General features: G+C 40.4%; 1 protein-coding gene across 1 annotated transcript in view; it reads right to left on the minus strand.

Annotated features, from left to right (window-relative positions):
- Positions 1–803: 803 nt before the first annotated feature.
- Positions 804–12,666, minus strand: part of LOC118221540 (inactive carboxypeptidase-like protein X2) — a 42,477-nt gene continuing 30,614 nt past the window's right edge. Inside the window, exons 8-14 of the mRNA XM_035406694.1 lie at positions 11,596–11,719; positions 11,147–11,343; positions 10,600–10,779; positions 8,508–8,805; positions 7,656–7,795; positions 5,043–5,142; positions 804–2,125 (exon numbers count right to left, since the gene is read on the minus strand). Of these exons, the coding sequence (XP_035262585.1) occupies positions 1,872–2,125; positions 5,043–5,142; positions 7,656–7,795; positions 8,508–8,805; positions 10,600–10,779; positions 11,147–11,343; positions 11,596–11,719 (1,293 nt within the window). The 3' untranslated portion in view covers positions 804–1,871. The remainder of the gene's footprint in view (positions 2,126–5,042; positions 5,143–7,655; positions 7,796–8,507; positions 8,806–10,599; positions 10,780–11,146; positions 11,344–11,595; positions 11,720–12,666) is intronic.

Below are 12,666 nucleotides of genomic sequence, written 5' to 3' on the forward strand. Positions count from 1 at the left end.
AATATTCTTTTTAGCTTTGTTTCTAAGCAGAATTGATATCATGTCTCGTTGCCAGTACATTTGACATATCAGCTTCAAGCAACATATCAATATACTTTATCAATATACCATTAAGTAGCCATCTTAGGAAGATTCCAGTATACAGCCCCACATTGACTATATTGCACATATTTCATGTGATGACACCTTTTCTCCATCCCTTCCATTTCTGTCCTTGCTAAATACATATTGTGGGGGATACTGGGCAGGAGAAAAGCCAAGAAGGAGCTGTACAGATATAATGTTCTGTTGCAGACAAGTTGTTCTGGGATGACATATAATTGCTCTTGTTTGCATGTTATCAGGCTTATTCAGGCTCGTTTAAATTGGCTTTGTTGCTTGGCACACACTGGGGGTAGTGCGGGGGAGTGTGGGAACATCTTGCTTGAAGATATTAAAGCTGTGGTCACACACCTTAAGCGTGCCTGTAAATTCTTCTGAGCTCTGTCTCTAGCTCTGTCTCCAAACGTCAGCTGTTTTGCAGATGTGCCAAAGGATAAAACAAGATGTGGTTGTAATGCTCAGTATTAAATCGGGAGGCTGCCAGGAGTCAGAGGTTTACGTGCATTCTGCAGGTTAAATACACAGTATTTGGAAGCCGAAACTACACACAAAATCACTCGTTCAAATCACAAGCTCGTGCGTACACTTTTACCACCCCAGTTCATGAGAATCTTCTCAGGCACAGTTGTTAATGAAACTTTACAGTAGCAACATAATTTTAGGCTATTTGTTAAATGAGAGTCAATATGAGTCACCACAAATTAGTATCAAATGGGAAAACTGTTTTATTTCTGGGTGACAACAGATCACATGGACTAAATGTTCGTTTTAACTTTTATGTGTTCTCTAAGGTTTTTTAATATATTATTAATTTACAAAACACTAGTAAGAAAGACAGTATATGATATGTTAGCATTAACCTTGCATACAGGTAGTTGAAAAGCTTGATACATATGGTGCATTAATCAAAATGAACTTTAAATACATTGAAGTTGGATATCTTGCTTTTAAATAATATTTCAGTTTGCTTTAATATGGATACATTAACGTTAAAAGCTATACAAATCACAGGGTAAGGTCCCATAGTCTCGTATAAATAAAGAGAACCATTTCCAGAATGAATATAAAACATTATTGCTCTTAGAGCCCACATTAAAATGTATTATTATTATTATTATTATTATTATTATTATTATTATTGTTATTGCACTTTATGCATTTGCTTCTTTTTTTTCAAATTGAAGCTTAAAAGCAATAAACCACACATTTTGTGTGATTAACTGCTTAGAATGTACTGCTTTGTAATTCCATACATCCATACATGCTAAGTTAAAATCACTTAGCACGCCCCATGGAAACGCACAAGACACACAGAAGCGACATTTCCATGTTTTGAATGCTCAGGCTGTACACTGTATAAAGTGATTGTTTTGAAGATGGAAAAACAGTCAAGTACCACAAACTAATGGACAACTATTGGAAATCTGTAATAGTGAGCATTGCAAATAATTACAGTTGCACTGGAATATGCTAGAGCTGCCATTCCTCTTGAATGTAATAAATACAATTACAGCTGAAGCAGAGATGCTGTGGTTCAATTTGTGCTTAATTTTTATGGTTTAACACTTCTTACCAATACCCACAATAGCCTCTAATTAAGCTATATTAATCTACCAGAGACAAGCAGCCCGTTTCAAAGAGAATCAGATGCCACTCAGAGCTGCCAATCAGTGGAAATAACACTCAAGGCAACATGAGTCTTTTTGAGTCCATTGGACAGTCTTAAAAAATGAAGCACACTGCGAGCCTGTCCGTATTTCCCCTCGTCCCTATGTCCCGAGCCGTCTCCGTCGAAGGCGATGTTGAAGCTGCCTGACGGGCAGCTTGATGGGCTGCTTGCCGAACTTCTCCATGATCTCCTTGATGCGGGACAGGTTGGTGCGGCCGATGATGAAGTCGCACCGGGTGGCCCCCATGTCGTAGCCCACCTCGCACACCTTGCTGGCTGGGCTGTAACCCGGGGCTTTAGCCAAGATCTTGTACTCCCCAGGGTTCAGCAGGCGCCAGTAGTCTCCATCAGCCGCTGAAAGAGGAGAGAGAGAGAGAGAGAGGGAAGGAGGGAGGGAGGGAGGGAGGGAGAGAGAGAGAGAGAGAGAGAGAGAGATAAAACTCAGAATAATTAAAATGTTAATTAAATGTATTCTCTTCAGTTTTTTTCTTGAGGGCAAGCAGACCTGTTATCTTCAAGAGTGGAATTCTCAATAAAGACATGCCACAGTGAGTGATTTTAAATGTTCTGGTTTGCCTGAAGCCTTTTCGTGCACAACTGAATAGAATGCTTCAAAAAGTAGATTTTTGAGTGATATGCTGATGTAAGATTTTAATTACGTGGCACATCTCGGACATTTGATAAATGTCAGGCATATGGATTATACCAAGTCAGTTGTAGAAACACTACAAGGGGCAACTCTTCTGACACCTATGACTTAACTGTCACTCCACAAGATAGGCCACAGATCATAGATTGCAGTTGAAAATTAACACCTGCCACCATATGTTGGCATATGTCACATTTGGGGTGTTATCAGTCACCATATTGGCTGATAAGATATTTTAGTAGACAAGTGCAGCATCATGGTAACTGCTGAACTTCTGAACAGCAGTATCTAATTGCAGCTATCTGTATGTGTCCTTGAAAAACCAATCCCCTCCGCTCTTCGTATGCACTAACATGACAGCTGCAGAATATTGTCATTTTCACTATGCCAAAATGTAGCACACCGTGCATTCAATGTTACATATGACGAGCCAGATCCTGCACAAATTGTAAAGTTAAAAGACAAAGTGTCATGAACCAACCCCATACACCTAACCTCTATACCTGGATCTTTTACTCAAAAATTAAATTACCATTGGTAAGGGTAACACTTATTGTACTTGAGCAGTGCTTTAGAAAAGTGCCTTAACTGTTTAGCCCACTGAGAAGCCTTTACTAACGAACAGGAAAGTGGAAACGCTGGGAGGAACTGCGGTAGTCTGCTTTTCGACATTCCATTTAGCAGAATGTTTTTCCTCAAAGGCATTAAAAATAGCAATGCGCATTGCCATGTCGAATGCACCTGTTTCATCTCCCGCAGGCAAGGCATTTAGTGGGTGGGGCTTCCATAAGTGTGGGTCTAGCGCAGTTTCATTTCTTTGTGACTATAAGCCCAGCCACACGCAGGAAAATATCTATAAACCTTAACACCCTGACCCTGAATAATTTTCTCAGCAACAGACGAGATTAATTTTTTGTTCAACACAACTGCCAATCAATTTCTCAGTCAGCAATCACAGCCAAGACCTCCGAATATACTTTTAATTGTGTTGGTTGGGCAGACATACTGTTTAGACTTCAAAAACAATTAATAACATTATTCCATTGATAGATACTTCTGGAATATAACACAATAGAATAGAAATCTAATATCCAGAGGAGAAATTTGTTTTGCTACCAAAAGCAGACAGGAGACAAGTTGTATGTATTCTGTTCATTATTATCAGGTCATTATTATTATAATTATTATTATTATTACTGTACCAATATGGCTCATAAACAATTCATGAAGCCATTTAATCAAAAGTGCTTATATATTAGAAAAAAAAAAACACATATCATAAACCAGACTGTTAACTGACTTCACCTTTATCCCTAGTGCAAAAGACCTGGAAGATGATTTAGTTGTAGCTTTACATGAGGTCTTCATAGTTTTGAATAGCTATGTCTAGGTATTGTCAATTAGTTGCCAGTGGTCTGAAAACACAGTTACATCTCAAACTGGGCACTACTAAAACACCAAAATTCATTTGACCCATCTTTTAGGACAATAAATAAACAAATATTGTATTTGCATATATATCTCAAAAGCAACTGATTAAATGTAGCTTTTTTGACAGCCATTCAGCAAAGTAATTAACCATTAATTAATCATTTGCTCTGAAGTTTAATTAAAGTTTAAATTCACTTTTCAAAGCGGTCATGTGAGTCACATCTCCTCATTAGATATACCTCGCGCGTAAAGAGGCAGCGAAAAATGTGTCTGAGTTGGACTGGGGTAGGCGGCACAACGCGGTCGCTGTGTACTATTTCACATCATTATTGTCTCACTTTGCCGCCCCACCTATCGGTGGAGACCCTGCCAGCAAAAAATAAAAAAATAAAAAAGATTCGCAACTGTAGATGATTTATAATATGAGTGGTTTTTGTCCCTTACAGGCCCTTTTAAGGGGACTCTGTGTTCCTGAGTGAATATCCGCAAGAAGGCAGACAGTCATAAATAAGACAGGGCAGTTATGGAAGAAGGAGTCCAAAATGTTCCCACTTTAAATGGCTCAGCATCACACACAGAGTGTCTCTTAATGGGATAAAGTTATATGGAAAAGCATTTTTTATTAAAAAAGGAGTTCATCTATGTACAGTGAAGAGGGGAATGTAGTGAGTAATAACCCATTAGATTATCCTGTCACACAAAAAACACACAAATACACAGTTTCAAGCCCCTTAAATGTTTTTTTGAAGCGCAAAAATCCCTCCACCTCATAAACAAGGTTTTGTCCCATTTTCTGTTCTGAAGTGGAGCTCTTCTTTGTCGCTCATTTAAAAATAAACCCGAAGAACACACTTCCATTAGCTTCCTGTCTGTACTGGGCACATTTATTGGACATGGTCTGTAAAGCACAAACACAGGACTTTAGCTGAAATTGTAATTTTGTACCACGGACAAAAAAAAAATGAGCACCTTAATCCCCTGCCGAGACAAGGCCCCACAAACTTTATCCTGGTGTGCAGACATAGAACGATCAATACAACACAATAGACACTGCAGGAGAATTTCAAATCAGAGTAACAATGGACGTTTGCTTTTAGGTTATACATTCATTTTGCCTGGGTCTGACAGTAAGAGGGAACTGAGCCGCAATTACAAATGTACACACGTTGGTGGTTATGTCCAGTCACTCACCAGTACGGATGTCATGGCTGATGCCCTCCACAGAGATGGTAGCATTGGCGATGCCCCGCCCGTGCACATCTCTTACTACACCTTTGATTCCACGGTGTACCTGGACATAAGAAACAGTAATCAGCACCCTGGGATCTTAGCACACACGCAGTGCTGCTAAACAACACTGCATGATTATGATTGTTTAATCATTCAAATGAATCTTTCAGCTTCTGTGTCTCAACCCTTTCAGCTCACTGTAGCCAAATTCCCCATCTCATTGGATAACCACACATGTAATCTGACCATGTCTATTACATGAACTGTATGTCTACAGATGTATACATCACTCTTTGCTGTATGATTAGAAAAAGTTTATTTTCTTATAACACTTTCAGATAAATACATTGTGATAAACATAGTGGTCCATCTGGGGTTGGTGTCTTGTGCCTCCATTAAACCAATCACAGTAATTTGATGGAGGCACAGAGTTTAAAATTGCCTGCTCTCAGCTTTAAATTCAGAAATGCACTTTCCACGGTAAATTTTATAATGGCACTGAAGTGTATGGTGAATGAAAGGGGAAACATTATAATACAATTGGACTTGAAATCAAGGGTCTCTGATTATGGCTGGTATCAAAAGCATAACACTAGCAGCAATTTCAGCAGGCCTTATTTTTAAAAGGAAAAAAATGGCTGACAGCTGAAAGCTACAGGGGGAAACATGATAGAACTGGGGGGCGTGGTGATGTAAGTATTCTTACAGTACTTACAGTATTCAGCATTAGGCAAATGAGGGCTGTCCTCATTCAAAATAAGAAGGCAGCAGTGACAGCAATATGAACAACAGACTGTGACCAGTCGAGCGGCGGAGCGGCCCTTAAGAACTATGAGCGGCTAATCTTAGCACTCCACTCAGAATTCAGAATCGTGATCCTCATTTCCACTGGACTCGGTTATCCATTGAACACAGCTTCTTTGCCTGCAGACATGACAGTTACATGGCTAACCTAATCGAGATCCGAGATATTTCTTCAAGCAAGAATGTGAAACAGAGAATGCCACTTAGTCTGGTGCCCTTTGGCTACACCTACAAATGTCCATGATCTCACAAAAATCATTGGTGAGTCTTGTGTATTCAGTCATCTTGGGGCCATGTCTCCCCCCTTCTTGCATCAATTAGAATTAAGCAACTGTGTTTATTATCATCTGGAGACTGAAATAAAGGTAATGGATTGAGTATAATTTATAAATGAATAAATAGACCATTAACTTGCCAAAGCTATCAGTAGGTGAGTAAACAACGCAGAGAAAAGTATCTTGTCAGTCTTTTCCCTGCAAGGTCATGAAGCTGTGGAATTGACCTGCTCACACATGTTAGTGAAGGTGTTCATCCAAAAGAATCTCAGCTGGCAGACCACCTGGACTGCTACAGACAACCATAAAATTTAGATAAGATGAAAGATAAAGATAAAATGAATCAAACCATTCAAAAATGATAAAATATTGACATTGATTTTTACTATGACATGTCATGAAATGCTATCACCGTAAGCCTTGCGTCTTACACTGCTTCTGTGGCTCGTCAAACTCCAAACATACGTACGAGTGAATAATCGCTCAGTAAATCTGCATCCCATATGCAGCACAATCTCTATCACACCTTTCAGTGCCAGGATGTCTGCTTTGTACCAACCACGCAGTGAATGCCGATCTGAACAGGGCTGTTTTCTTTCATTTTGTCACTAAAACGCCTGGCGCCGGCCAAAATTCTCCCGCACGCATTGTCCTTTTTATATCCGTGCCGTCTGTAATTATTCTGACCATTCTTTGTGCGAAATGATTGTCAAGAATATCTAAAGAAACAGTAATGTTGAAAAACTCAACAATAAAATTTATTCCGGTTAGAAAGCAAAGTATTTGTTTTATACTTTGCTTTCTCTTTGCTGAAAACAAAGTTTGTTTCAACTACTGTTCTGAAACAATGTCAAAAACATTTCCTATTAAATGCAACCGCACTGAAACTTTTCCAGCAGAAAAATAACACCACAAAACAAAATGCTCTTTTTGTACCCTAGATTAATATGTCTAGATGTACGGCTGAGATATAAAATGGTGTGCCCAACCAAACACTGGGATTTATCTTATCACAGAAGAGACCTGGGTGTCTGTACTGTAATACCCCACAGAAGTAAAGGCATGATGAAGACAAAGGTAAGAATACCAGTTCAGAATCCTGATTTTCCCTCTCCAAAAAAACTCCACAATGGTGCATGTTATTCAGTGTTATTCAGGTGCTGTTTATTTCCCTTTATTTAACCATAGTAGGTCAAAGGTCTCAGTCAGACTGTTGCAGTAACAATCTGATGAGTCAAAGTGGTTAGAGAATGCAAGGGATTGAGTAGCCAATGGGATAAAAGGAATCTGAATAAGTCGATTGTTGTAGCGAATCAGTTTTGTGAGAATTTGACTACGTGTATACATTAGACTGAGTGTAACATGCATATTCTGAGGGAATAAAATTAAATTCACAGACTCGATTGTTTACTCAATGCACTGAACACACGTGTGTGTACGTGTGTGACTGAGTGCCCCTGTGCATTTGTGTTTGGCAGAGAGAGCTCCTCTCTACCTGCTCCATGAAGACGAGAAGGGACTCGCGGTTGTTCTCCCACTCTTCCGGGAGCTCGCTCTCATGAGGGAATTTGTCACAGCCTACATACATGGACAGCTCAAAGCAGTTGGTGTGCAAGTAGCTGAAGTCATTCATACCTGTCAAAGCAAAGCAATTTATGCGATGGCCGGCCTTATTAAGACATCACGCTGAGATCCCAAATGGACTCCTCTTTCTTTAAGTTGCTATAAAAAGAATGTATGTCTAGAGAACAAAAGGTAATTTGCTTCCCTCCCCCAACCCAGTGGTTCCTATACACCACATCACCTTGAGACATTTTAACTTCTGAGATACAGTCATTTGGCTTAAAATTGTTTGCCTGCCATTTGTATTCATTTTGCAGTGCAGAAAGTACTGTGCTGACCGATGAATAATTCATGAAAAGAAACACGTGGTTGAACAAGACCTGAAGTTAAACTGAGGACACTGTGACATCTGAGAAGGCAGGCCTTGTATAAAGTGCAATGAGAGGTCACGGTAGGTGGAAGTATGCAAGAATCAAACAAAAAATGTAAATGCGGCGTATGACAGAGAATATCATAGAAAGCATCATAGAGCATCACGCTAGGAGAGAGAAAGAAAGAAACCAAGGGTGACGCAACAGAGTGAGAGTGAGAGAGAGAGACAGATGGAAAGAGAGTGAAAGCACGTCAGGGAGAAAATGACAGGCATGCCAATAAAGCACGATTGAATTGAACTGAACTGAACTGAACTGAGAGAGTAAGCATAAGAGAAGAAAGTAAACAGAGAAAGAGAGAGAGAGATAGCGAGAGAGAGAGAGAGAGAGAGAGCACTGAGGAGGAGACTGACTGCCAGGGGCCGTGTGCCAGGATGCCCCATTGATGGTGCCGTCCTCCTTGGCGAAGTCCTCGGTGTGGCAGACGCGGCGGCCGGCAGCGGTCATCAGCCGGTGCGTGGAGGCGTAGGAGAAGGCCAGCCAGCGGAAGACGTGGTCGTCGGGGGTGGGGCTCTGCTCTCGGGTCCTCCCCGGGACGCGCGTCATGTCGTAGGGAAAGGTCACCACCAGCTCCCCGCCCTGCAGGTTCCCTCCCAGCACAAACGGGTTCTTCTCCATCCAGGCTATTAGAGCCCGCGTTTCCATAGCAACCTGCCCGGGCAAGCGAAACCAGCAGCTTCATGGTCGGACTTGTGCCACCCCACCCCAAAGCAAATTTACAACATTGAAAATGCTGTTGAAGTTAGATTTATTTATTTATTTTTAAACAAGTTGGCATTGGGGCCAAACCTTTTTTCCAAACACAGAAAGGCCGTTTAGTGAGCTATAAATGTTTCAATGACCATAACAGTTCCATCATTCATTTAAAAAAAAAAACAGGTGTTTGGCTTCCTTTGAAAAAAATGTGCTTTAGCCAAACAGCAGATGTTCAGAATCGACCAGTTCTTTTTGCTTTCATTGATACGTGTGCTCCCAATAATTGGAAAATTGGAGCATGTTAGCCCATTTCGCCTTACGGGTGACATTTCCTAAAAACCCATTCATTGTTTAAATGCTATCCTACACACTGGGGGAAATGAATGCAATTTTCACATCTTCCTGCAATAGTGTTGACGATTGGTGGTTCTGCCTGGCACAAAACAAAGCTGTGTTTTATGCAGCTGTGCTGCTATTTATGTGAGTGTGTGAGTCACTGTCAGTGTGGAGTAACCGAGGAAACCCAGCTCTTGGGGACTATTTTTCTATAGACACACAGATTTAGAAAACAAAATTTTCCAGTAGAATGTACGACTGTTATGGCCATCAATCCAACATTTACAAAACCAGCTGTGTTCATTCTTTTTTACTAGCAATTTACATGAATTGTTTGCTGATTACAAGGATGCCTCAAGACCAACTTGAAGTTATACGAAACATGCCAATTTACTTAAGAAAGCCTAATGTATTTATTGTAAATTTTAAATATCCTAGCACTCAATACTCGCTACTGCCTCATTCCATTCTGCTGTCCCGAAGCTGAGCTCTACAATCTTTTGAGCTGGAGGACTTCACAGCTCCTGAGCTGGACTGCAAGCGTTTGATTGACCAGAGAAGTCCTATTTCATGATGAGAGAAGGTGCCAACCTGTTCCCTGAAACTACCTTTCTGGAAGATACTGTGGCCAATTGTGCATCGCCCCATGGAATTCCTGGCCAGAGTCAGTACTGGCAATGTCCGGGCTCAGTTTCAGACCACGAGGCACATCACTGCTTAAGGACTAATTGTTTTTTAGCCGAATAGCTTATTGCACCATTCTGAACACTTTGAGACTGGGTTCTTCCCAACATATTTTTGTCTAAATACAAACAATTAGAGAGACCAACAGACTTATATTAGCAACAGCTTTGGCTTTGCAATGACTTTTAAGTGACACTTTCTGGAGTTTTATAAAAGTATTATTTCGGTTTTAGAGGCCCAGTTGGAAATAACTCCAACTGAAAATGAAATAAAAAGTTTTTATTGAAGAATAATTGGGTAAGACATAAAACCTCTGGAGGCATAACTCTCTGTACAAGTTGCTTTGTAGTTGCTTGAAGTGTTTTTTTTTTTTTATTTTATTTTATTTTAATGGCTTTAGGCCACAAATGCCCTGATAACTGACATTGTAAAGATGTGAATACTTTTGGAAGGCACTGTATATGTAGAATTACTGTAGAATAAGTCTGTCGCACACCTAGCTACTATTATGTAGAAGAGTTCACATGTACAATGCAGAGTAATTAAAAATGTGTTATGGCCAACTGTGACATGCCAACTTATGTATAAGTGAAAAGGCTTCTGCATTCATGGAAAAAATACACCCAGGATGTTGATATGTTACAGTCTGCCTTTATGTAATAATCCTGGTGTCGTGCAAAGATTAATAAATATCCAGAAGCATGAAATCAACCAGATATTCAGACTGACCGTGGCATTTTTCATCTGGTACCATTCTGGGATGGGCACGTGATGGTTGAGGACTTTCCGAGGGACCCACTTCTTGGCCTCGGCCTCCCAGAGGATGGAGTTGAGGTCAGGGAAGTTGTGGTGGATGTCAAGGCCGTCCTCGCTCCAACGACCCAGAGACCACCCTGCCAGCTCAGAGCCCTGGAGGTCATGTCATGATTTCAGACAGGTTCTACGTATGAAACTACACAAATTACAGTACCACCTAATAAGCTTTAAAATCATCAAAACGTAAACTCTAAAAGCCATGGCTTCATATGTATGTGCAATTTAGAATAATTGGAAATTACATAAAATGTTCATTAGTATTTGCAACGTTTCAATTACATAAGATACTATGGGAAGAAACAATGAATCTTAGATCACAAAAATATATATCCAGCATAACAAAACTAGACTTTCCAGCATAAAAGAAGCAACAGCAGAGAAGAATGAAAAAATCTAATTAGAGCAGGACTGTTTGTTAAAGGGACAGTAAGTAAGGGTCACTGGGGTCCTGCAGACCTACCACTTCAAAGGCCTTCTCATAGCCATCAGGGTTGATGGAGGGCACCAGGTGTATCCGGGTCTCCTCTACCAGGTGCCGTATCCGTGGGTTGCCGGACAGGTACTCTTGACACATGAACTGCGTCAGCAGCAGTAGCAGCTCTCGCCCCAGAACCTCGTTGCCATGGGAACCGGCGGTGTAGCGGAACTCCGGCTCACCTGGGCGGAAGAAATTCAGATCCTTCCAGAACAGCACGCGAACACGCCTCTTCTCCAATCATGATCACAATAACAACTGTGAAATAAATCTGCTTCATACCCTTCCCAACAACGTCAACACTTACCAGCAAAATAGTAATATATTCTATTTTAATGAAGATGCAGTGTAATTAATCCAATTACCGTCCTTTTTTTGACAAAATGGCTGTGCTTAACAGTTAATCAGTAATCAGCCTCCTGGGTGTCCCTTACCCAATTCATGCTCTCCAGGATTGTCAGAGATCTCAATCGCGTAGAGTTTCAGACCATTGTGGCTTTTTCCAATGTTGTAGATCCTCGTGATGTTCGGACACATTTCATTCACCACCTTCATCAGCTGTAAGAGATGGAAATAGGATAGTCCCACCGTTGTCAGTCAAGCACGTAGAATACTAAGTTTCTCCATTGCCAACAGCAGTAAAAATGTTGCGTAAGACATGGCATTAACTAACTTTTATGTGAAATACAATGTGTTATTTCACTGTGTGAAATCACACATTGTAACTGGGACTGGTTCTTTACTGAGAGATGGCGTTCCTCCACATTACTTATTTCTGTACAGAATGTGCTGCTTGAATTCAATTCAATGCCCTAATCTTCATTAATTATAACTATTGTACTGGCACCGTTCCTGTTCATTTTTCATTTTCATTTGTTTCTGCTTCTCCTCCACACTGCACAGCTGATGTAGCTGGCACAGGCAGATCACAGGCACCCAATCAGTTAGAGGACTCGCTAATGCTAAATGAGGTAAGGGAAACCCTGTCAACTGAAACCCTTTCTCACTGGGTGTCTCTGAGGCCAATTATGCAATGCCCCACTGGGCTCCTGACATGGTCCAGGGTACTGCACTCATACTGAGTGTATGACAGAATTTATCAGATTTAAGCCTCCACTACAACCCCCATTATAATCACTGAGTCAAAAGCAGGACAAGAAAAAATGATTTGTTTAATGTTAATGATTGTGATAAAACAAGGCCTCAACATGACTTGGGTATTTAACATTATTTCAAAATATTAATTATTGATTACACATCATACAAAAAAACTTCAAATTCCAGTTGAAAGCTACCAGCCTTCTGTAAAAGTCATAATTTCACCTAAGTGTAATAATGTTACGCAATGCTGTGGGGATGCTGAGTAATAAAAACAACAGAAGTTACAACTTGACTGACTCTGCATTGAATCAGTGAGTAAGGAAGCTCTATTTTAGAGCATTTTATTACAAGCAGGGATGTTTGATAAATTGGTACAGGATGGTAACTTATTGCTGAAATACATC

Source organism: Anguilla anguilla, chromosome 2, assembly GCF_013347855.1.
Source record: "Anguilla anguilla isolate fAngAng1 chromosome 2, fAngAng1.pri, whole genome shotgun sequence".
Classification (NCBI taxonomy): domain Eukaryota; kingdom Metazoa; phylum Chordata; class Actinopteri; order Anguilliformes; family Anguillidae; genus Anguilla; species Anguilla anguilla.